This window comes from Tupaia chinensis, unplaced genomic scaffold (genome assembly GCF_000334495.1).
Source record: "Tupaia chinensis unplaced genomic scaffold, TupChi_1.0 Scaffold146140_1, whole genome shotgun sequence".
Lineage (NCBI taxonomy): Eukaryota > Metazoa > Chordata > Mammalia > Scandentia > Tupaiidae > Tupaia > Tupaia belangeri.
This window is the reverse complement of record NW_006205995.1, coordinates 3,129,142-3,153,914: the sequence shown is the minus strand read 5'-3', so window position 1 is coordinate 3,153,914 and position 24,773 is coordinate 3,129,142. Positions and strand designations below refer to the sequence as shown.

The following is a 24,773-nucleotide window of genomic DNA, read 5'->3' as shown; positions in this document are numbered from 1 at the left end:
ACATAGGTTAAGTACCGGATTAGATAACCTCTGCAGAAACTTTTAGGGCCCTTCTCAACTACCCTTCACCAGCACAGTTGCTCTGTGACCAGAGATAAGCAGCATGACTTGGCCTTGTGGTCTGATATGTCTCCACTATGTCCTCTTGTAAAACACTATTCTTATTCACAGATTCAGTCTGTAAACACTTACATAGCCTGGGGCTGAGAATGTTTACTTTCTGTACAGTAGTTACATGAATTTCTACAGTGTGGAATCATCCCACCCCTATTAATTTGAAAACTAAACTCATCAAAAGATTTCATCAAAGGCTAATGTATACTCATTTCTTAAGCACTTTCACATATTACAGCAGTTTGCAAATACAAAAGATCTGTCCTGATTTAAAAGGAATAGAGTAACAAAACCAAAAAAGTGAAATTGAAAAGGAAAGTTCCAAGAAAAGAGTTTCATTTCTGTAATTATTTTGTGGGTTAGGTTTCTAGTGTTCAGCATTACAGTTTATACAATGGCAAGAACATACATGAGTAATGCTCCAAGCACTGAAAGGGTAGATATATAATGTTTACGTACATGTATATATGCTTCCTTATCCATATATATGTAAACAGATATAAACTATATAACATATCTTATATAAAAAGATTTATACTTATGTAATTATATACAGAGTCCTTCAGATATAAAATAGTGGTGACATTATCAGACCACAAGGCAAAGCTCGCGCTTACACAATGAATCAAGAGTAAATTTCTTAAATAAGACCCCTAAAGCACAGGCAATAATCTCAAAAATAGACAAGTAGGAATACATCAAGCTAAAAAGTTTCTGCACAGCAAAGTAAACAATAGTTAGAGTGAAGAGACAATCCTCAGAATGGGAAAAAATATTTTCAAATTATGCCTCAGACAAGGCATTGATCATCTGAATACACAGGAAACTCAACAGCTTACCGGCAAAAATAATAATAATAATCCAATTTAAAACTAGACAAATTATCTGAATAGATAATTCTCTAAGAAAGACATACAAATGGCAAAACAAAAGTATGGGGAAAAAATGGTCAATGTCTCTTATCATAAGGGAAATGCAAATCAAAACCACTTACTTCCAGTTAGAATGGCTATGATAAAATAAAGACACCCAGTGCTGGCCAGGCTGTGCTGAAAAGAAAAACCCTCTTACAGTGTTGGGAATATAAGTTAGCACAACTTCTGTGGAAAACAATACGAAGGTTCCTCAAAAACCTACAAATAGAACTACCATATGGCCCAGTAATCTCTCTGCCTAGTATTTGTCCAAATAGGAAAACAGTCAGAAAGACACTTGCATATCCATGTTTATTGCAACATTATTCACAATTGCTAAGACATGGAATCAACTTAAGTATCCAAGAATAACTACTTATCAGCACATAGATCATTCTCCAGGATGACTGGATTGAAAACTTTGGCAAATATACGCCATGGAATACTACTCATCCATAAGAAACAGTAAGACCCTGTCATTTGATTCAAACCGGATGAGTATAGAAGACTTCATGTTAAGTGGAGCAAGATTTTGAAGGACACACACTGTATGCTCCCACTCAATACATACCAAATGCCTGCACTATGTGGCAGAAATGGAAAGATCTGAAGATACAGTAGTAGAGAGCATAAGTGTAGATACTACATACTATGAGGAGGAGTGAGGATGATAGAGGGTGGATATGAGGAATAAAGGGAAGAAACATTTAAGAAACAAAAGAATGTAAAAAATGTAAAATGTGTATATGGGACCAGCAGTTAGCGTAATGGCTATGTTGCTGGACACCCAAGTAGCAGAGTGTGGTTTGAGTCCCGGACCCAGTGTCTTAAACTCACGCGGGGTGCCTGTGTGTGCGTGCCCAAGATCCCGAGAGGAGAATAAAAGAGAGGGGATTGCAGCGTGGCCAGCGCCCCAGGGGGGGTGATTTCTCGCTTTCTATCTCTCTGTCTCTCTCTTTCTGGCAAGCGCACACACCCTGTAGCAAATCCTCTCCAAAAAAAAGAAAAAAGAAAAGATGTATACAGTAATATCATGCACTACATACATGTTTTGAAAAACCATATTGTGTGTTGTAAAGATGTACAATGATGGACTAGAAAAAGAAAACAAAAGATTAATTTCTACAAAATGAAAAAATAGTAATAAAAACTAATTTAAGACTTTTACTTTCCACAGAACCCTGGGCTAGTCACTCCATGACTGGACCATAATTTCTTCATTTTTAAAACAGAGTAATGTTACCCACACCTTAGAGTTTTATGAAAGTTAAATGTGGGAGCACTAGGCCCACACATGGTAGTTACTCAATGAATATGTGTTGAATCTACACATAATCACTCACCTTTATTGCTTCTGAGCACAGGAGAAAGTGCCCCTAAAGATCAGAAGGAAAATTAATTGCCCAAAGTCACACAATGATCACTAACATGGACCCAGGTTTCCTGGCTGGTTCTTTCATCCCTCAGGGACCTCCTCCCCAAAGCTTACTGTGCCTTTCTTCCCTCTAGGACTGCCAATGGCTCCTGCCTTATCATAAAGACCCTAAGTCCAAGACCCTACCATGAACACACAAAGGAAGCCACAAATCTCTGGCAGTACTTCCAATGTGACACCCATCTCTCCTCCCAGAGTGACCCCTTCCTGCCTTTTTAATTTATTACTGGATCATGATCCTCATATGCCAAGAATAGGCCCCATATACTTTTTTAACACTTTCTATTAATATTAATACTGTCTTAGATCTGCCTTAATAGCAACAGATTCTGAAATGACAACTCATGTGCAAGTGATTCATTAAGAAACTACTTTCAGGGCCAGTCTATGGCCTAGTGGTTAAGAAAGCCAGATCTCATGTGGTCAACTGCGGTATGAATCCCCAGCCTCGGCAGCTTGTAAAACATAAGGTGTGTGTACATGTGTGTCAAAACATCTAAACAGGATAGAGAAATGGAAGAAAAGGGATTAGGTTATGGCCAAGCCCATTGGTGAGTGTTTTCGCCCTCTCTCTCTCATTATCTTTCTCTGTTGAGTGCACATGCTCTCTAGCAATTAGGGGAATTTAAAAAAAATAATAAAAAGACCAAAAAAAAACTACTTTCAAGAAAACTGATAAGGGAGATGAGAAACAGCAACAAGGAAAGAGAAGAAGCCAAACAAGGTTGTGATTACAAGCAAGTCTCACCCTCAACCTAATATCAGGGGCATTCAGAAGTACAAATTAAACCCAGGGTTTCTTCAACTTGAGCCAAGGCAGCTGTTCTTTCATATTCCTGAACCAATTAGTCATACACAATCTTCTCATCAGCCCATGGATCATTCCCCAGGATAGACCGTATGTTGGACTACAAAACAAATCTTAAAAAGTTTAAAAAAAAAAATTATGTCAAGTATCTTTGCTGACCACAATGGAATAAAGCTAGAAATCATTAACAAAAAGCACTGGAAAACATACAAATACATGGAAACTAAAAAATATGCTCCTTGAATGACTACTGTGTTAAAGAAATCAAATGGAAAATTTTAAATTTCTTGAAAAATAAATATGAAAAATACAACCTATCAAAACGTATGGGATACAGCCAAAGTAGTTCTAAGAGGGAAGCTTATAGCAATAAGGGTTTTCATATAAAAGAGAAAGGAAGAATTCAAATAAACAATTTAATGATCCTCTCTAAGGGCCTAGAAAAACAAGAACAAACTAACCACAAAATTAGCTGAAGGAAAAAAGTAATAAAAATCCAATAAAAAAATAAACAAACTCAAGATCCCCCCCAAAAAAATCAATGAAACAAAAAGTTGTTTTTTAAAAAAGTAAACAAAGTTGACAAATCATTAACTAAATTAAGGGGGAAAAGGAGAGAAAGCCAAAATACATAATATCAGAAATAAAAAATGGACACATTACACATGATACTACAGAAATGCAAAAGATAATAGTGAGAGAATATTATGAGTTACTACATGCCAACAAACTGAAAAATCTTGATGAAATGAATAAATTGCTGGACACATACAATCTATCAAGTCTGAACCAGGAAGAAATAGAAAACTCAAATAGACAAATAACAACAAATGAGATTGGATCAATATATAAAGTCTCCCAACAAAGAAAAACCCAGGACCAGATGTTTTCACTACTGAATTCTACAAAAACTTTAAAGAGCTAATATTGATGCCTCTCAAATTACCCAAAGAAATTAAAGCAGAAGAAACCTTCCCAAACTCATTCTATGAGACATTATTATTCTGATACCAAAACCAGACAAGAAATAATCCACAAAAAGCTACAGATCAATATCTGTAATTAACACAGATGCAAAAATCCTATATAAAATACTAATAAATCAACTCTGACTATATATCAAAATAATTATATACCATGACAAGTCGGTTTTATACCAAAGATGAAAGGATTGTTCAACATACAAAAATCTGTAAATGTGATATACCATATCAATAAAATGAAGGACAAAATGGTCAACTCAATACATGTAGAAAAAGCATTGAACAAAAAACGGCATCCCCTATTGTTGGAAAAAAAAAAAAAAAAACTCGCATGAGCATCCCCTATTGTTGGAAAAAAAAAAAAAAAAAAACTCGCATGAACATGTGCCTGGCATGATTTTCAAGCTATCAGGTGTGGGATTTGAACCACAGTTGGCCATGAGGGAGTCCAGTGTCCTAACCACCACACCACCTGCTGGCCCCTGATTTTCTCCTTAAAAATTATATTTTTCACAATATCCAAATGATTTCATAGCAATGACCAGGCCAGCCTATGGCCTGATGGTTAAGGTGGCTGAATTAAGTCCTGGATTCAGCAGCTTGAAAAACACACCAGGAGCGAGAAACAGAGAAGGGACTGTGGTGTGGCCATGCCCTGTGAGGGATACTTCCTAACTTTCCCAGTCTCACTCTCTCTCATAAGACAATAGACGCCTGGCAAATTTTTTAAAATGAAATAAAAGTTTAATTTTTATTTTAAATGATTGACTGCCAGATTGAAGTACATCGTGACTAATTTACTTTGCCATGTATGATCAGCAAAAAGAAAAGGACAGAGAGGACAGAGTAAGAAACAATGCAAAGGAATTTGAAGTAGAAATTGAATGGATATTTCAACTTTTATTTACTGAATATTTAAAAAGAGCCATGAAGATAAAATTGCATTTCAATTTTTAATAAATTAAAGAGGGAAAAAAACATACATAATTAAAAGACAAAGCCACTAATTATCAAGGCCTCTGCTGGAATCTCAAAAGTCTTAAAAATAACTCGAAGAATTTCTTACTTGCTATCAATGAGCACTTCAGACTGACGGTTATTCACTTGATTATCACTCTTATGGCGAAACTGAAAAATCAAAGTGTTTAAGAGAAAACATATTAATCACACTTAGCCAAAATAGGGACACAGTTAATACTTTTGAATACTCGGTTTGGACAATATCACCTTCAGTCCAAGATAAACAGAGTTTCAGCTTACCTTGAACTCAGCTCTGTGTGTTCTAAATCGAAATCTTCTCACTAAACGTAATTCTGACTGTCACCAATGAAACAAGTCTAACCACATGCTCACACAATTCTCACACATTTTTAGTTGGTTTTAAGAAGACAATATGCTCTTTACTCTGCCACTTAGCTCCAGAAAAAAACATATATTAATTTGGATGTCTTCAACAAGGAATGGGGGCTTCTATTTCTCCCACATATGTGCCCAATACTTTATTGGAACATCATTCATTCTGTTTTATGGATTTCTTTGAAGTTTTAGAAATTACTTGTAACAACATGTATTTTTAGTCTTCAGAAATTCTAATTGTTAACAGTGATCTTATGAAATACTTAGCATTTAAAACAAAATCAGAATGCAATATTGAACCACATTTGGTGTGGATTTGTTTTATGCACAAGTGATCATATTTCTTAATGTATACTCTAGTAACATAAACATCTTATATTGCTAGGAAGAATCCAAGTCTTATGAACTCTCCACTAGACTCAGAAACTAGCAACCATTCAGATAAGTCTACATGAACTGTCAAGACAGTAATGGGCTAAAATAAAGAAGACAGTAAACAGAGACTATAGTACAAACAGTAACAGGCTATAATAGAAGACAAGGTTATGTCAGCAAATTTGCCTACAGGCACAGATGCATAGGGGGCAGTATCAGGAAACTTTGATTTCATACATTACAATCATCACAATCATTTTTAATCAAAATGTAGTGTCAGTATTATAATATACAAATGCTTCAACCAGCCTTTTTTTCTACATCCTTCCCAAACCCATCTCAATCTTTCTGTCTTACTATGCCAGAACATACCACTACCTAGAATGACAGGTATAAGTTTATGGATATTACCAGTAAAAATAAGAAAACAAAGATTTCTCACATATGTTAACATGAAAATAGTTTATAATAATGGTAGAGAAATAAATTAAGTCAGCCCATCCACTGACATGCAACCTTCTTACCAACAGAACATGAGAAGTGGAAACATTTTTTACTTCAGTCCATGAGTTGGTATGGCTGCTAAATATTCTCTGGTTGCTCCTCCATATCTACACCTTTTCCCTTTCCACTCTGTCCTGTGCTATGGGAAGCTGGGCTGACCTGAATAGCGCTTGTCCTCTGGCTCTAGTTGGGTTTGGTCAGTAGATGGTAGAGGCAGAAGATCAGAGGGGCAGAGGAGAGTGAAATGGGTGTACCTATTCCCTGGCTTTGTTCTAGTCAGTTTAGAAATTACTACTTCCTCGGGGAGATTAATGTCTCTGTATTGACTGACATGCATGGCATTCCCTTTTGAAAAAGCAATGTAATACACTGTAAAGTTATATGTAATCCAATGTAATATAAAGATTATGATGATAACAATAAATTAAAAAATAAAATAAAATAAAAAAAGAAATTACTGCTTCCTCTTCAGATAACCTAGCTGCTACAAACAACTCTCAGCTATACCTTCAGATCTGGTAAGCTCTTCTTTCTTTTGCCTCTTCAGGCCTAGACGTCGTATTGCCCCTCCATGGAGATAGTTTAGGTGTTTTCCTTGCCCATACTTTTGTAAATGGACCCTTTATTATTAAACTCACAATCTTCCCCAACTCAGGGTGGCATCTGTTTCCTACCAAGTCCCTGACTTATAAAGATGTTCACTTATTGAACTGGCACATATCATCACAAAAATAAAAGCACTGGTGCCAGCGGGTGGCATGGTGGTTAAGGCACTGAACTCCCACATGGCTGAAAACAGTTCAAGTCCTGGACCTCGTGGCTTGCTTTCTCATTTTCCTTTTCTCTCTTTCACTCTGTCTCTCTCCAGTCAAAGTGAAAAATAGTAATAATAAATAAAATTAAATAAATAATTCTTTAAAAAATAAAAGCATTAACTTCAGTAGAATCAAAAGAAGACTTAAGGTTTAGTCACATTTGTATCTAACATGAAATAGTCTGCTAAATTGGGCATCATAGGAAAGACTAATAAATTCATCTCAAAAGTTGAGCAGACAGGACCAGCAGGAAGCATGGAAGTTAAGGTTCTGGATCCCACATGACCAGCTGTATGATTCGAGTCCCAGTCCTGGCAGCTTAATCATGCTGAGCATGTGTGTGTGCCCAAAATCCCAAGAGGAGACTGGAAGAGAAGGGATTGCAACATGGCCACATCAAGGGGGGGTGGGGGTGGGAGGGAAGTCACTTCTCACTTTTCCTCTCTCATTCTCTCTCTCTGTGTCTGTCTCTTTCGCTGGTGAGCACATGTGCCCTATAGCAAAAACGAAAAAAGAGAAAAAAGTTGAGCAGCCTACTCACTGGGCCTCAAGACAGGACCACTCCTATTTCTGCACAGCCTTTATCAAGGCATCTTTGGTATTGAAGCAGGTAGATTCTGGGAACATTAGAAATGGTCGTCTCTCCTCGGCTGACTCTTCTTGACAATTTCTACTCTAGAAATCTTTGAAGGAAACTGTCTCAGGACAAGAATAGGGCAGAGGACTAGCATTCATTGTGTATCCACTGTGAGCCAGACTCTGTACCTGTACATTTATGTATTATTTATTATTTCACTTGGTCCTCCTAGCAGTGCTAATGCCATTGACCACAGAACAGGAAAGGCTCAGAGAAGTTAAGTGATTTTCTTCAGGTCACATTGCTAGTACACAGTAGGGTAAGGTGTCTTTCTCCAAAACCTATCCATGTTTTTTCTATTCTTCCATTTCACTCTTCTATGAAGTATGACTATAATGAATAAAACCTTTCAGACCAATACATAGGAACTCACCTAAATGAATACTGTTTCTCTGAAAGATCATATAACATGGAAAAGCAACATATTTACTCCAAAGATGTCACTGCACAAATCATTGTTGAAATTTCCTCTCATAGGATTACCTTTGGACTTCATGGCCTAGTCTTTGGAATACCCTGTGTCCTTAAGACTGGAGCTCTAGGGGCCAACAGGTGACATGGTGGTTAAGATGCTGGACTCCCATATGACCAACCATGGTTCAAGTCCCAGACCTGGTAGCTTTCTCTCTCTCTCTCTCTCTCTCTCTCTCTCTCTCTCTCTCTTTCTCTCTCTCCTCTCTCTTTCTATTTCTATCTCTCTGGTGAGCACACTTGCCCTACAGCAAATTTTTAAAATAATAATAAATTAATAAATAACTCAAAAAGAAGAATGGAGCTCTATATCCTTTGAAAGGACATAAAGATATGTCATACGTTTGAAATTATATAAAAGCCATTCTTAGAAAGTAATTATGGTTAATAAGGTATTTTGGTTGGGCTGAGAAATGGTGTTAGTTTACAAAACTAAGTGAACAAGAAGTCCTGATATTAACTTTCTTCTGTACCTTGTGTACTGACCATAAAGACAATTCTGTAAGAGCTCCCAAAGCACCTTGAACAATGGCAAGCTCACACAGATGGGTAGACTCTAGGAATGTCCCAAACTGACACTTTAATATGACATTATTCATCAGTGTGGATGGGTCTTGTATGCTTGTTAAAAAATCCAGCCTCAGGCCAGTCCCATAGCCTATTAATTAAGGAAACTAGATCCCATGTAGCTCACTGTGGTTTGAATGCCAACCCCAGCCACTTGGAAAACATGCTGAGTGCATACACATATATGAGTGCCCAAAATGCCAACAGAATGAGGAAATAAAGGAGAAGAGATTGTGGCCTGACTGTTCCCCATCTAAAGGGAGTGCTTTCTCTCCCCTTCCTTCCCTCTCTCTCTGTCTTTCTGCTTCTCTCTGACAAGCACATGCACCTTCTGGCAATTATTTTTAAAAAAAGTCTCTTGCTTTTAAGAAGGTTCTAATTCTATGGTACCTATATTAATCATCAAACAAATAGCAAATGAGTTTTAGGATATTGACCAAAAGAACTTTATTGAAATCTCCATTTTCTATTTCTGAGAGACCACTGTTGAAATTGAGGCATCAAGAATGTTCAAGAGCAAATACTCACGTAGTCATCTGTGGCATCTTTGACCGCTGTCATAGTTATCACCAAGACCAAAGGCACAATGGTGGTAAACCAGGTCAAGGAGGAGATTTCTGGAATTAGCTGAAATGAACATTTCAAATAGTTTAGGGCTTTTAAAGTTAAGAAATATGTCTTCCAAATGTTGTCATTTAATTTTAAAAGACTTTGGAGAAATTAATGGGGTTATATTAGTTATTTGTACAAATACAGAATAACTCGCAATAATTTAAGTGTTTGTATTTTGTTACAAGACACATAGACTTGAAGTATCATGGAATCAGTTTGACCTTACCTAACAAAAATAAAACTTCATAGCAAGTTCAAAAGTAAGCATCTTGAAATCTTTCACAGATGATCTTTCCCCAGTATGTTAAATTTCACCCGATCCTCTCAGCTTCTCACCTGAACTTTTAACAACTTCGTCAACTATTCTTCTTACCAGTTCTCACACAGAAAGTTTCCTTGAGCACTTAACCTTTCACTGTGCCAAGTACTATCTATATATTATATCATATGACCCTCAGAAAAGTTTATTGAATTAGAGTCTGTGCTAGAGTTAGTTTTGCATAATCTCATACAGTTTATATTCCATGTATATAGCACTCCCGGTGCACAACATGAAATACATTGTGAATGGTGACCCAGAGTCAGGAAATGTTCTAGTCCTGGATATCATATCCCCATTGTATAAGTGAAATATCTAAGGGTCAAACAGTCGGGGCCAAGAACACACACTACTAAAATCTGAACCCAGATTTCTTTAACTTCAAGGCCTAGTCCTTTGTGCCTTTACCTTAAAAATCACCCAGCTAAAAGCATCATAGTGACTCTCTTAGACAAATAATTTTCAAATCAGGTTCATCTTTTACCTGCTTCAGGGCCATCAGATAGGAATGGGTGAAGTCGGTAGATGGAGAAACTCAAGTTCCATTTAAACAATTCTAAACTAAATCAATTTTATATAACACTTTACAGATAAATTTTTTAAAAAATAAAAACTACTTCAAAAGTCTCTGAGGTAACAGCAAAAACACTGGGTTGGGTAGCAGAAAGCTGGATCTTACTCCCACTTTTATCGTTAGTTTTTTGTGAAAACTTTACATATCACTAAGCTCTCTGGGTATAATTTCTGCATCAATGGAAGATAGGAAGTTGGACTAAACAATCCCAAAGGTTCCTTCCAGATATAAAATGCTATGAATAAGACCCTCCAACCATAGATAAGGCAACCAATAGAGAAATGAACTCAAAAATTTTGTAATGGTATAAAGGATTACATGAAAAAAATCAACAGTAATTTCATTGAGGAGGATGGAATCTTGGAGTCCAAGGTTTTTTGATAAGTAATATGACATTTGTTCATCATTTTTATTGTTTTGTTTTGTTTTGTTTTGTTTTTCCTGATCAGCACCTAGTTTTTGACTACACTCCTATCTCTTTGGGAAATACCCTTTCTCCTCTACGTTTAGTCCATGTAGTTCTAGTCCATGACTGATTTCATCCTGGCTCCAGATTTTAGCATGTGACCTAGGTCAAGTCAATAATTGCATTGAATTCTTGAGCCATAATTACTAAAAAAGAAAAAAGCCAGATGCTGGCAAGAATGTGGAGAGAGGAGAACTCTTTCACCAGTATAGCTATTATGGAAAATGGTATACAGTTTCCTGGAAAAGCTAAAAATAGAACTATCTTATGATTTAGATGATTCAGTAATCCCACTACTGGGTATATATTCAAAAGAAAAGAAATTAGCATGTCAAAGAGATATCTGTACCCCCATATTTTTTGCAGCACCATTCATAATAACCAAGATATGCAATCAACCTACGTATCCATCAACAGATGATGGACAAAGAAAATGTGCTATACATACACAATGGAATACTATTTAGTCATTTAAAATAATGACACTGCCATTCAAGGTAACATGGATGAGTCGAGAACATTATGTTATGCGAAATAAGCCAGGCACAGATAAATACATGTTCTCAGACATAGGTCAAAACTAACAGAGTTCAGGGAACCAGCAGTTAGCATAATGGCTATGTCACTGGATTCCCACGTAGTCGACCGTGGTTCGCGTCCCGGACCCAGTGGCTTAAAACTCGCGACGGGCGCGTGTGCATGCGTGCCCAAGATCCCGAGAGGAGAATGGAGGAGAAGGGATTGCAGCGTGACCATCCCCCCTGGGGGGTGATTTCTCGCTTTCTGTCTCTATGTCTCTCTCTGTCTGTCTGGCAAGCGCACGTGTCCTATAGCAAAAACCTCTCAAAAAAAAAAAAAAAACTAACAGAGTTGAACTTGTAGAAGGGGAGAGTGGAGTTGTGACTGCTAGAGGCTGGGACCACTATAGTAGAGGGATGGAGAGACATTGATTAAGGGAGGTAGAGTTGGACATTCTGTTAGGTTCTGATGTTCTAAAGGGCAATAGGGTGAAATTATAGCACAGTAATATAATGACAAATGTTTAAGGTGGCAGATGTGCAGATCACCCTGATTTGAATATAACACATTATATTCATGCATCAAAAAATATACTATACACTACCCCATAAATATGTACAAATACTACACTAATTAAATTTTTTTGTTTAATTCTTGAGCCACAGTGGTTGTTTCAGGAATGAGTATATAGTTCTACTCAGACTACTAATCCTAAGACTTTCACTAGATAAACAGAAAAAGTAATTCATTCTCTCTCTCTCTCTCTCTCTCTCTCTCTCTCTCTCTCTCTCTTTCAATGGAGTTGAATTGGAATTAGAATGATAAAAGACTAAAGCTGTCATTGCCACCAGGTAAAGAGGGCCTACCTAGGAGTGAGGCCAAAATAGACAAAGTAGAGGAACCACCTCCTGATGAAACTGTTATTGCTCATAAATCCAGTAATAATTGAAACAAAATATACCCTTGAATATATTCACCACTTTTAACATTTTTAATCTCAAAAGCAAGCTCAAGAACACACAGACATATCTGAGGGGGTCTCATCACACTGCAATCCCCTTTCCCCAACCCTCTAGCCAGTCAGTATCATGGGAGCACAAGGTACCTTGCATGTTTCAGGATGACAGGTGATAAGAACATAAGAACACCAGTTGTTCATGTGGCTCTGGCATCTAAATCAGTAACCTACCACCTGTGTCAATATTTTATTTTGTTTAAACTAATGAATATTTTCTACAATATTTCTGGGACTAGCAGTTGGTGTAATGACTATGTTGCTAGACTCCCATGTAGTCAACCATGGTTCAAAAGTCCCAAACCTGGTGGCTTAAACGCACAATGAGCGCGTGTGCATGCATGCCCAAGATCCCAAGAGGAGAATGGAGGAGAAGGGATTGTGGTGTGGCTATCCCCCCTGGGGGGGTGATTTCTTGCTTTCTGTCTCTCTTTCTCTGTCTTTCTGGCTAACGCACATGCCCTATAGCAAAAACCTATCAAAAAAAAGAGTATTTCTACACCTACAACTAAAATATTCTTAATACAAATAGTTATTCAAAGAATAAAATATACCCAAAGCTATTCATCCAGACATATCTAATCCATCTCTTTAACTCTTGCAATTAACACAGAGCCCGCTACATTCTGAACCTACCAATCTGAACTGATTGAAATATTCTAAAATGAATAGTAGGTAATATGAATTGCTTATGTGCATGTATGTATGTGTCTTCCTCGATATATGCCTTTTTCTTCCCAAAAATATCTGTAAAAGCTGAAATTTTCCTTAAGCTGAAATTTTAATCAGATGGGGAAAAAAAGAAAGGTTATTAACTGCCCATTTACCACTCAGAACTAAAAAAAGTCACCCTACAGTGAAGTAATATATTACATATATAATTTATTAGGTCATTGGGAAAGTCGTGATATATTTTCCTGTTTTTGTATGCAAAAATGTACCCAAATTTTCCCCACAACTCAATATTTTATATGCATACACATTAAATGTGACATTGTTCTCAGATAAAAATGTGGTTTCCTAAACTGAGTTCCACAACCTAGTAAGCCTCAGTCAGCTAAGACTTTGTCCCAACTTTGGCAATCCCTGCACTGTCAACATGAGAGAAAGATAAAGAAAGGAAGGAGGGAGGCTATGAGAAGTAATTACTGGGCTCTGGTTTGGTTCAAGTGTGAGGCTGCATTTTAAAATGACCTCAGTGTTTAAAATGATGAATGCACTCATTTTTACCCATTCCTAGCCTTCCAACATTTGTGAAGAGAAACAGCAATAATAACATTAAAAATCTGATAAGAATGGCTTAACCTACTTTTTCAAATTATGTGAATATTTTTAATAGATAACACACACACACACATACACACACCCTAAACATTACCTGTAAAATCAGAAGGAAAAGGAAATAGGCATTTGCCACTCTTTGGAACTGTTCAAATAAATTAATAGGCAGGAAAGTGAGAACATTGTACTTGGATGTATGGATACGATTATCCTGAAAAAGAAATAGCATAATGTTAGTTTGGGACAAGGCATTGCTCATTATGAGAAATAGCTCTGAAACTTATAAACCTGAGCAGGAGTTATGCCAGAACCAGATAAACAATCTACTTATCTAGGAAATTTCAAACTTCGTGTGGCCTAAGGCCTTTATTTTAACCAAGGTCATGCAACATGCTCTTGATCCTGGGTAAAATTACTGTTCAGTGCCATAAAATTACCAATGACTAAAAAGTGTGTCAAGGTCAAAAGCCTGCCCCTGAGATTTTTTCACTCTTTTGCATACACTCATTTGACAGGCATTGCTTGAATATCTGCTGTATGTAGGCACTGAGTTCATGCTGGGACCCAAAAGACTGATAGGAGCTTCAGAGATCATCTGGTCCACCTTCATAAAGCATAACCCTCTTTGATATTCCAACAACAACATCTAGGTCTGTCTTCGAAGGTCCACCATGACTGGAAATTGCCTCACAAAGCAGTCTGTTTCCATTTCAGAATAGGACTTGCTGGAGGGGTCTTTATTATGAAAAACTCAAATCTACTTCCCTATAACTTCCTGCCATATGTCAAATTCCATCCCTGAGATCACCTAGACAAAATCTAAGGCCTTTCCATGTTTATAAAAAATAATGATAATGAATAAAATTAAATTAAATAATTATTTTTTAAATAAATAATATAATAAGATCATGAGTATACTATTTGAAGTATTCAAAATTCCTCCCAGCTTTTGTGTCATCAGAAATTTTCAAACACACTCCTATATAGTAGTCTTTCAAAACTACAGATAAATACTTTAAATGGGATAAAGTTAGATACTCCCAAACTTTTTTAAATTAAAATAATAAAGCTCTGGAAAAATTCTAAATACTTCTTCATTCATTAATCTTAACATTTTTTTCTAATATTTTATAAAACATATTAAAAATGTTATTTAATCATTTATAAATTCATCTAGTTTATACTCCCCTGAGGTCTAGCTTATCTTATCTACAAAGATAGCATGAGAAATTTGGGGATACAGGTCTTGCTAAAATTCAGAATAAAATGCTCAGAATACTACTTTTAAATAAGTTAGTTTGATATGAGTTAAGTTTCTTTCTCTTTCTTTCTTGAGAGAAATAAAGAGACAAGTACCCTTGACAAGGTCTCACCACATTGTGATCCTCCCCAAGCTACCCAACCAGCCAGAATCACAGGCACATGTGGGTGCACTCAGTGTGCTCAAGTTGACCCAGGATCCTAACCCAGGCACCCATACAGCTCCAGCACCATGTAGCAGCACCCTGCCACCTGCACCACTGAAGCTTGGGTGACTGTAGCTTGTTTTAAGTAAATCTACATTGGTCCTTAGTAATCAGTGCTACCTGTTTAAATAAAATACAAGCATCTGTTAAATGACAGTTATAACATTTACCAGGTATCCAGCTCTGTATACAAGTTACAGAAGAGTAAGAAAAAGGTATCAAGAGAAGCTTCCAAGCTTAGTTGGTTCCAATGCACAGTAATGTGCTGAAACCGTTCCATAAGCTGATGATGATTCTTCTGCAGCGTGTTACCTACTCAAGAGTTGAGCTAGGAAAGAAGGCTATGGGTACTGTAAATCACATCATGTTTTACTAAAGAAGGGACTCAGAAAAGAGAAAAACTAAAGAGAAGAAGAGCTAACTAAAAGAATCTTGTATTCCTAATTCTGTTTCATATTTTCTAAGTTATAACTAAAATAGAGGTTTAGCGAGCACCTTGCTGAAAAGACAGAAAGAACATCTGTGAAAGTCAAAAACACAGGAGGAATTACAAAGAAACTCTCCTACAAAACTGAATTCCATACAGGTGAAGAGCCAGTTCTGTGGGATAAAGTGATGATGCCAAGAACCTATGACAATTTTCTTTTATTTGCTTCGCTTGATATATAGCAATGATTATGCTTATTCTATTGGCTTTGTTGTAATTTAGTCACAGATGATGTAAATGCTCACATCTTTGACTGGGAACAAGGTGCACGGGTTCCCCCTGCTGGATAATCTCTGTATCCATCTACTTTTTGTTTTTTCCATCAAAAAGAAAAATGTTTTCATTTTCACTGCCCTATCCAAGAATGTAAATGAAGGTGGGATCTTAAATCAGGGACATTAACATCTAGCCATTTTGTTGCTTCAGCTCAACCTATGGATTAAAATTAAAATTTTAGTATAACTCATTCCATAATACAGCATAAAAGATCTTCACCACTATCCCATTAGAACTAATTTTCCACTATGGACTGTAAGCAACATCCCAATCCAGGAAAATAGGAGGAAGAGAAGGACAGGAAAGAGGCAGCAGACAAGGAAGGAGTGGCATGTGGAGAATCTTTTAGCATCATCGGTGCTGATAAAGCCAGACTAAAAGCGAGGTGGGCTGGTTAATTGACACCATGATGAGGTTGGCTTATACGTAAAGTCACAGGTGGTGCCAGACCAGACACACCTCCCACACAGTGGAAAAGAGCCAGTTACTAGAAGAGCATGAGAAACCACTTGTTCCCTGAAGAAAACTCACTTCCAAGAGGGAGAAGAGAATAGCTAAGCTAAGGCCCATTATTCCTCCAGAATCAACTCTTCAGGTAAACTCTTCCACCTCCCGTGTGGCAGAATGAGTAAAAAGATAGAGAAAGAAATGCTGTACCAGTAGCATGCCCTGTACCTGAAAGGTAACAGCAGGGTGAAGCACTGATCCTCTAACATACATTAATACAAAAACCCTGAGGTGAGCAGGAGATGGCACACTGGGAGATCTGAAAGTGGAATTGTGGAGCCAGCCAGCGCTATGGTGCGTAAAATGGCTGGATCCCACATGACTGACTGTAACTGCTTGAGTCCTGGATCCAGCACAGGTCCATGCCAGAGTGCCCAAAGTCCCGAGAGGAGAACAGAGGAGAAAGGACTGTGGCAGGGCCTTCCCTCCTGGGCAGTACTTTCATACTGTCCCTCTCCCTTTCTCTCTGTCTGTCTTTCTCTGGTGAAGGCACACACCCTGTAGCAAATTTTTTAAAAAAATAAAAAAGAGGGAACCAGCAGTTAGCGTAATGGCTATGTCGCTGGACTCCCACGTAGTCGACCGCGGTTCGCGTCCCGGACCCAGTGGCTTAAAACTCACGCCAGGCGCGTGTGCGTGCGTGCCCAAGATCCCGAGAGGAGAATGGAGGAGAAGGGATTGCGGCATGACCATTCCCCCTGGGGGGTGATTTCTCGCTTTCTGTCTCTATGTCTCTCTCTGTCTGTCTGGCGAGTGCACACGCCCTATAGCAAAAACTTCTCAAAAAAAAATAAATAATAAATAAAATAAATAAAAATAAAATAAAAAAGAATTATGAAGTTGGATTAACTATGGAGGTCAGCATATACTGAGGCTAGGGTTTTCTACTTTATTATAAATACTTAAATTATAAGTGAAGGAGGAATTACTGAAAGACTTTAAGCAAAGGAGTAACTTGAAAAGATTATTATATTAAAAGACTACAAGGCAGAGAACAAATTGTAAGTGGCACAATAATAGATGTGAAAAGAGCAACAAGGGGCCAGTGCTGTAGTGCAGCAGGTAAACTGTGCATAGGGAGCCAGAGCCCCCATGGCCAACCATGGTTAGCATCCATACACGGCCCCTTGAAAAAACATGCTAGGTGTATGTGCATGCATGCCTCAAATCTTAATGGGATAGAAAAATAGAGGAAAAAAAGATTATGAATGACCAGGCCTCATTGGGGGTGCTTTCTCTGTCTCTTTCTCCCTTCGGCGAACACATACACTCTCTGATGACAAAACAAAAACAATATTTTTAATTAAAAAGGCAATGAGAGGTCCTTGTATTAGACTAGGTGATAGATGATGAGCAGCCTGGACCAGGACAGTGGCAGAAGGAATGACAATAAACAATAATAAAATTAGCAATAGCTAATATTTATCGAGTTCTTACTAGGTGTACTGTTTTTAAGAGCTGTGTATTTCGGGAACCAGCAGTTAGCGTAATGGCTATGTCGCTGGACTCCCACGTGGTCGACCGCAGTTCGTGTCCCGGACCCGGTGGCTTAAAACTCATGCCGGGCGTGTGTGCGTGCGTGCCCAAGATCTCAAGAGGAGAATGGAGGAGAAGGGATTGTGGCGTGACCATCCCCCCTGGGGGGTGATTTCTCGCTTTCTGTCTCTATGTCTCTCTCTGTCTGTCTGGCGAGCGCACGCGTCCTACAGTGAAAATCTCTCCAAAAAAAAAAGAGCTGTGTATTTCATAGATCATTTTATCTTCACAACATCTTATGTAATAGGTACTATTATCCCCGTTCCAGAGAGGAAACAGGCACTATGCTCCACAGCCCACCCTTTTCACTACTATGCTGCCCCAATTCACGGAAAGCAGATGTCTCTTCTGCTTTCAGATCCACCCTTGCTCTCTCCTCCACTCTTCAAACCTGCTGTCACTTTCCTACCAAAGGACATTCAGTATATCTGCCTCATCCTCTCTAAATCGTCAACCTCCTTGACATGAGTGCTAATTATCTATTCCCTTGTATATACTGTGTCATCGGGAAAGGTATGACACATTTTTGCCTAGAAAAACATAGAAAAATAACATCATTACCTTCCTGACAGCCTAATAGTTGCGGCTTCCTCGTGTTCACTTTCAATTCCCCTCAAGAGTGTTTCCTTTGACCCTCGACAAAGACCGACAGAGACAAACAGTATAGATAACCTCTCTCTTAGTTTAGTTTCCCAACAGAACCAGCAGTTGCCAGCACTCACCCCTATACTTCAACCCCAATGCTCACAACTCATTGTCTAAAAGACCAAAAGGTAGAAACACTAATGGCATCACCAATGACTTTCACAACCAGAAATGAAAATTAACCTTAAGATTTTGAGAGTGTGAGACACATCAACTACAAAATAAAACAATCTATCTTAGTGCTTCAAGTCCATTTCTGTTAATGCCAGGTGTAACAGACACTTGGCTATTCCTCCTTTCCCTCAGCAAACAGTGCTCCAAATTTCTTAGTCCTGTTCTCTGATCTGGATAGACTCAACACCCATCCATAACTCCAGGGTCAGGTCCAGGTTAGCTTAAGCCAACTATAAGGCTCCATCCTCCCAACTGTAATTTTGAGTTCAGAAATCGGCACATAATCTATGTCAATTCTGAAACTTGCTGGAATGTAGGCTTTATCCTTCCTATTGCACGCCAACCTGGAAGCCAGTGACACTGGAGATCACTAACAGCATTTTGGAGCCATGAGTAAAGAATAAGCTCTGCACTGGAGATGCAGGGTAAAGAAATACAGAGAAAGAAACTAGACCCAGCTTCAGCTAAGGCTAGTCCAATCTTCACACTTTTCAGTTTATGGTTTGTTCATTTCTTTTACTACCTAACTCACGTTAGTTTTTTGTTGTTTTGTTTTTCTTTTACTCCCAACCAAACACCAGGTGGCAGTATGTATAATGTACACAAGATCAATTCACATTTTTATATACTACTTTGCTTTTATCTCCATGTTTACCTCAAGGAATGCATCACAGAAGGTTAAACTAAATGAAATGAGCTCAGTGGGCTGCCTCGGGCCAGTGCCTGCATCTGTGAATCCTATAGGCTAGGCCCTTGGAGCTTTCACAATGCATACCACAGTCAGAGCACTATCAAAAGATCTTCCCACATTTGATGAGATATCTTTATATCAAAAGTAACTGTCAGGAGCTTGCGGAGAAAACATCTAGAATTTCTGTCACAAGAGGAAGAAGATATAGTATTGTTATAGCACAGTCTAGACTCCGGAAAGGAAAATAGTCCTGACTAGGAGAGATTATCTCTAAACCAAAATGAAAAACCCAAAAAGAGACCATATCCATAGACCACTTGCATAAAAGAGGAAGTGGCCAAAAGGCATTTGCACCACTCAGGAAATATGTGAAACACCCATGTTTATGCAAAGATCCCAAAAGAATGCATGCATGTGGCAACTGGGCTGGAGATTGGACAGCTGGCACCTCACTGATACCAGGCAGGACCACAGCTCCTTGGTATTAGTTGCTGTTAGTGCAGAATCCACAGTATTAAATTTTGGGAGGAAAGGAGATATGACAGTGCTCCTCTGAACACTGCTGAGGAATGGCCAACCACAGAAGAGGTTTTAATAGAGAGCTGTCAACAAATATCGGCTACAATCTGCATCATTACCACCACCAACACCATTTCTCTTGAGCCAGGATTCCCAGCCATGAGCAAAAAACTCTTGAAAGAAGGGAAAGAGCAGAAGGCAGATTTCCTCTAATACTCATGCATCCATTCACTCAGTTAATCGCTGTTAAGGGCCTACTGTGTGTCAGGCATTATGTTATTGAGCCATGGGTACAGATGTAAATAAACCAATTTACATTGAATCCCTTCTGTAAGTGTGTCCTCTGGTTATGAGGAGAAAGACAGGAATAAGCAGAACATAAACTTGTAAACTGGTGACACAATTTAGGAAATCAATTCAAGCTATGAGAAGATTGTGAGCAATGAAGAACTCTGCTTGCTAGGACTCTCTACTTAGGAAGCTTGCTTGCTTGACTTTCCAGATAATGCAATATCAAGATTACCCTACCTGATGAGAGTAGGAGTGCCCACCCCCTAGGGGGTGTCTGAAAGAATCCTTCAGGCTGGGATGAGCAGATGGCGTAGTGGTTACATTCCTGGACTCCCATGTAGTCAACCCCCACTTGAGTCCTGGACCCCATGGCTTAAACTCATGTCAGATACGTGTGCATGTGTGCACAGAATCCAAAGAGGACAATGGAGGAGAAGGGATTGCAGGATAGCCATCTTCCCCGGGGGGTGGAGGGGGGTGGTGGTGATTTCTTGCTTTCTGTCTCTCTCTCTCTCCAGCAAGTGTATGTGCCCTATAGCAAAAAATCTCTCTTTAAAAAAAGAATCCTTTAGGTTATCAGAAATGGGGGTGGGGGAAGAACTTTTATGTGTTTGTGTGTGTGTGTGTGTGTGTGTGTGTGTGCACATTTTTATTCATGATAGAAAATGCATGCAAGTTTACAGAGAAACAGACATAGAAGTACTTCCAAGAGAGGTTTTTACCTTTCCCCAGCCCCCAGTTCATCAGGATCTTGGAAACCTATATGTACATCTGGCATGCTTCCAGGCCAACCCAGCAATCCAAACTCACAGTCAGCAATGTGGCTTCCATCACTTCAGTCTAATACATTACGGACTGCATGACTTAAGCTGAGTCTATACGTATATTTTAACTAAAAATTTACAAGTTAAGGTAACTAATGTTTAAAGCATAGATTGTCTTCCCTATGGGTATATATACATACATATACATATATATATATGTATGTATATATGTATATGTATATATATATATGTATATGTATGTATATATATATGTATATATATGTATATGTATGTATATATATGTATATATATGTATATGTATGTATATATATATACTTTTTTTCTATAGTAAAAATAATATATGTATTAGACAATATACCATATATTAACTAAAAATAATACATATGGGTACACACTAATAGATGTATATACATTTATCTATAGTAAAGACTATGAAAATGTGTATATACACACACTCATACAGATTTCTTTTTTTTTTAAGTTTTTGCTATAGAGTATATGTTCTCATCAGAGAGAGAGAAAAAAAAAAGTGAGAAATCATTCCCATGGAAGATAGGCATGCCAGAATCCCTTCTTCTCCATTATTCTCTCAGGATTTGGGGCACACATGCACATGCACCTGGCATGAGTTTCAAGCCTCTGGGTCTGGGACATGAACTGCAGATAGCCATGTGGGAGTCTAACACCTTAACCACCATGCCACCTGCTGGCCCTCCAGATTTACTTTCATATGTAAAGTCTCCTTTACATATGCCAAGAACTATGCTGAGCACTATACCTATATCATCTCCAATGTCCAAAAAAAAAATCCAACCGTTATTATTTCAGCACCATTTCACAGATGAGGAAACAGGTTTACAACAGTTGCCAGGGTTGCCTATAAAAACAATGTTCTGTGTTCTTCCAAGTGGTATGTGTTTCCTGGGGAATGAGTAAGAGACAAGGAGACCCTAAACGGCCTCTTGATTAATGGACGCTGTGACCCTCACAGGTCCTCCTTCACACTGGTGAGGACCAAAATCTTTCTAAACTGAAACAGGGCAGTCCTCACATTAATTCAATCAGTTAGAGCAGTCACTTCACTTCAGTCTTTTCAATCTAGGGAGCGAGAGCATGGCCTGGCTTGTCTAGGGAGCTCATTTGCAATCTAGACCTCAGTAACAGACAGTGCCCAGGGGAGTGTTCAGGCCTCTCTTTGTCCCCAAACCAAGTCTGCCTTGTGTGGCACAGCCCTTGTGCTTTCTTCCACCCTCAGGACTTGGTTTAATATCCCAGCATTTTAAAGACTTTTCTAGAGCTAGTAAATGGCCTATGAATGGTAATTTGTCTGCAAAGAACTAATTTTGGACAATTACCAGGGGAATAAATTAAATTTCCCTCTGAGATTAATTTAATCACATTAAATTTTTTTGTCCTCCAGGGTGTTTAGACACATATAACCTAGATGGTTCCAAACAAAATGCTAAATTTTCTTTTATGAGATCTGAAAAAGGACTGAAAATATCTTAAAACTAGAGAGAGAAAGGAAAAGGAAGTATGAGAGAACTTGTAGACACATTTTCCAGAGAGATAAAGAAAAAGACGCACAAAAAAGAAAACAAAGCAAAGGTTGTATTTCAGTAGGGCTTTTATGGGACAGACATCTCTAGAAATGTGTTTGCCTCCTATTTATGCTTTGCTAGAACTCACCTAAGCCTCCTCCTTGCAGATCCAGCATCTACTGGGAAAGTGGGTCCTAGGCTTTGGCCCCCTGACCCATGTTAGCCTGGGCTCTTACATGAGCAGAGTTAGGCATTTTTTGGAGTTCATGTCAGGGCTGGCTTATTCATGTCCATTTCCTGACTTACAAGGGAATCTTTGCACACCTTAGTGCATAAGAGCTTTGTTTATTAGGACTAAAAGTTAGACCATGTTCACACTGCTGTGCAGTCTGGGAACTAGGCCAACTTTCAAGCAGGACTTAAGCATTTATGAAAGCAAAGGCACAATGGAAAAGTCCAGTTAATGAGGAAAGGCTCCCATAAAGAATTTCCCAAAGGGCCAAAGTGTTACTATAACACACTACAAATAGTCTAATTCTTCCTAAGACTCTCTCTCTCTCTTGCACTAGGGTTCTACATAAATAACACCACCTCCTGGGTAGCTATGCAATTTTCTCCTCAATCCCTGGGGATCAGATGAGAAGTGCAGGCAGTTCTGATGCCCCACCCCTGCAGGGCACTGGAGCAATAGGGATCCCTGACCCACTCACTTGGCGGTGTCTTCCAGCAGCAGTTCTAGCCCTTCCTAGTCCCTCGCCCCTCTGAGCCAGGGTTGGGTTAATTTCAGACATAGCTGCAATACCTGGCTTTGTGTTTTTTGTTGGTTGAGTGGTTTTTGTTTGAGAGGAGAGATGCTGAGAGGGTGAGAATAAAGGACTGGCTGGGAAATAGGGAAGAAAAATTCCCTGTAGGGGACAGGAGGAACCAGGGAGAAAGCAACTTTAAAAGTATCTTCTATCATTAAAATAAAACAATATTAATCATTGACAAATAAATTAAGAGACAGGGAGGGGGAAAGTATCTTTTTAAATATTATATGTGTATTATTTCATTTGATCATTTTTTGTGATCATACACAAAGGATTTGATGAATTTTATCAAATTTGGAGATTAGGCTACCCTAAATCTGTTTTGAGGACAATGCGGCTCCCTAGTGACATACATAAAAAAGGCAGCTGTCTTCTGTAGAAGCCTGCCAGAGATTTGATAAGAAGCCCAAGTGAGTGCTAAGTAGAGCAAGAACTGCTATGATGTGAACAGAGAAAATGCACAGTGGTTTCAAATGTGGATCTCCAATCAGTGCTCACCAGGACAGATGCTCTAAGTCCCTGAACTGATCTGCAACCAAGCTGTTTCTCACAGGATCAATTCTAGGTACCAGGCTCTAGGACAAATAACAATGAGGATTTATTTATTTAGTAATGATCCACCAGAGCATCACTAGGGAGACCAACTAAAAATAACAGTGTGCTCAAAGCTACTTTGAAACTAAGTGGACCAGATCCTTCCCCCTATTTTCTGAGTAAAGGAATGAATGAATGGGGCTCCTGGCTGCAGTTTCCAAACCCTCTCCCCCATCTCATCACACTTTCTTCATAATCTTCTTGCACATTTTTCCTCCTAATTCACTATATGTAGGATAAGGGTTGAAAAACAAACTTCATGTAGACATGTGGGCCAGTTTTCAGGAGGAAGAAGTCAGGCAGGTTGTCACGTTTATGGAAAAGAGCATCAGAAGGCATTTCGCAGAAAAAAAGACTGGGTTCTGTGTCCGACCCTCTGAAGATCACCAGAAGTGCTATAAATAAGATAAGAGCTATGGGTCTATGGCCTGAAGGCTTTTTTAGAAACCATTTTCCCCAGGGACCAGCAGTTAGTGTAATGGCTATGTCGCTAGACTCCCACGTAGTTGACCACGGTTCGAGTCCCAGACCCGGTGGCTTAAACTCACGCCGGGCGCGTGCCTTAGAAGAAACACCCATAAAAAAAAAAAAAGAAAGAAACCCGTTTTCCCCAAATGTTTTTTTTTTTGGGGGGGGGGGGAGAGGTTTTCACTATACGGTGTGTGCGCTCGCCAGACAGACAGAGAG

The 24,773-nt window shown here is 38.6% G+C and overlaps 1 protein-coding gene across 6 annotated transcripts in view; it reads right to left on the bottom strand.

Moving 5' to 3' along the window:
* ATP8B4 (ATPase phospholipid transporting 8B4 (putative)) overlaps window positions 1–24,773 on the bottom strand; it is a 276,289-nt gene that overhangs the window by 195,341 nt on the left and 56,175 nt on the right. For all 6 annotated transcript variants that reach the window (XM_006168771.3, XM_027768395.1, XM_027768394.1 and 3 more), the window contains 3 exons: window positions 13,863–13,976; window positions 9,508–9,606; window positions 5,321–5,382 (listed from right to left, as the gene is read on the bottom strand). In XM_006168771.3, coding sequence (XP_006168833.1) covers window positions 5,321–5,382; window positions 9,508–9,606; window positions 13,863–13,976 — 275 coding nt within the window. The remainder of the gene's footprint in view (window positions 1–5,320; window positions 5,383–9,507; window positions 9,607–13,862; window positions 13,977–24,773) is intronic.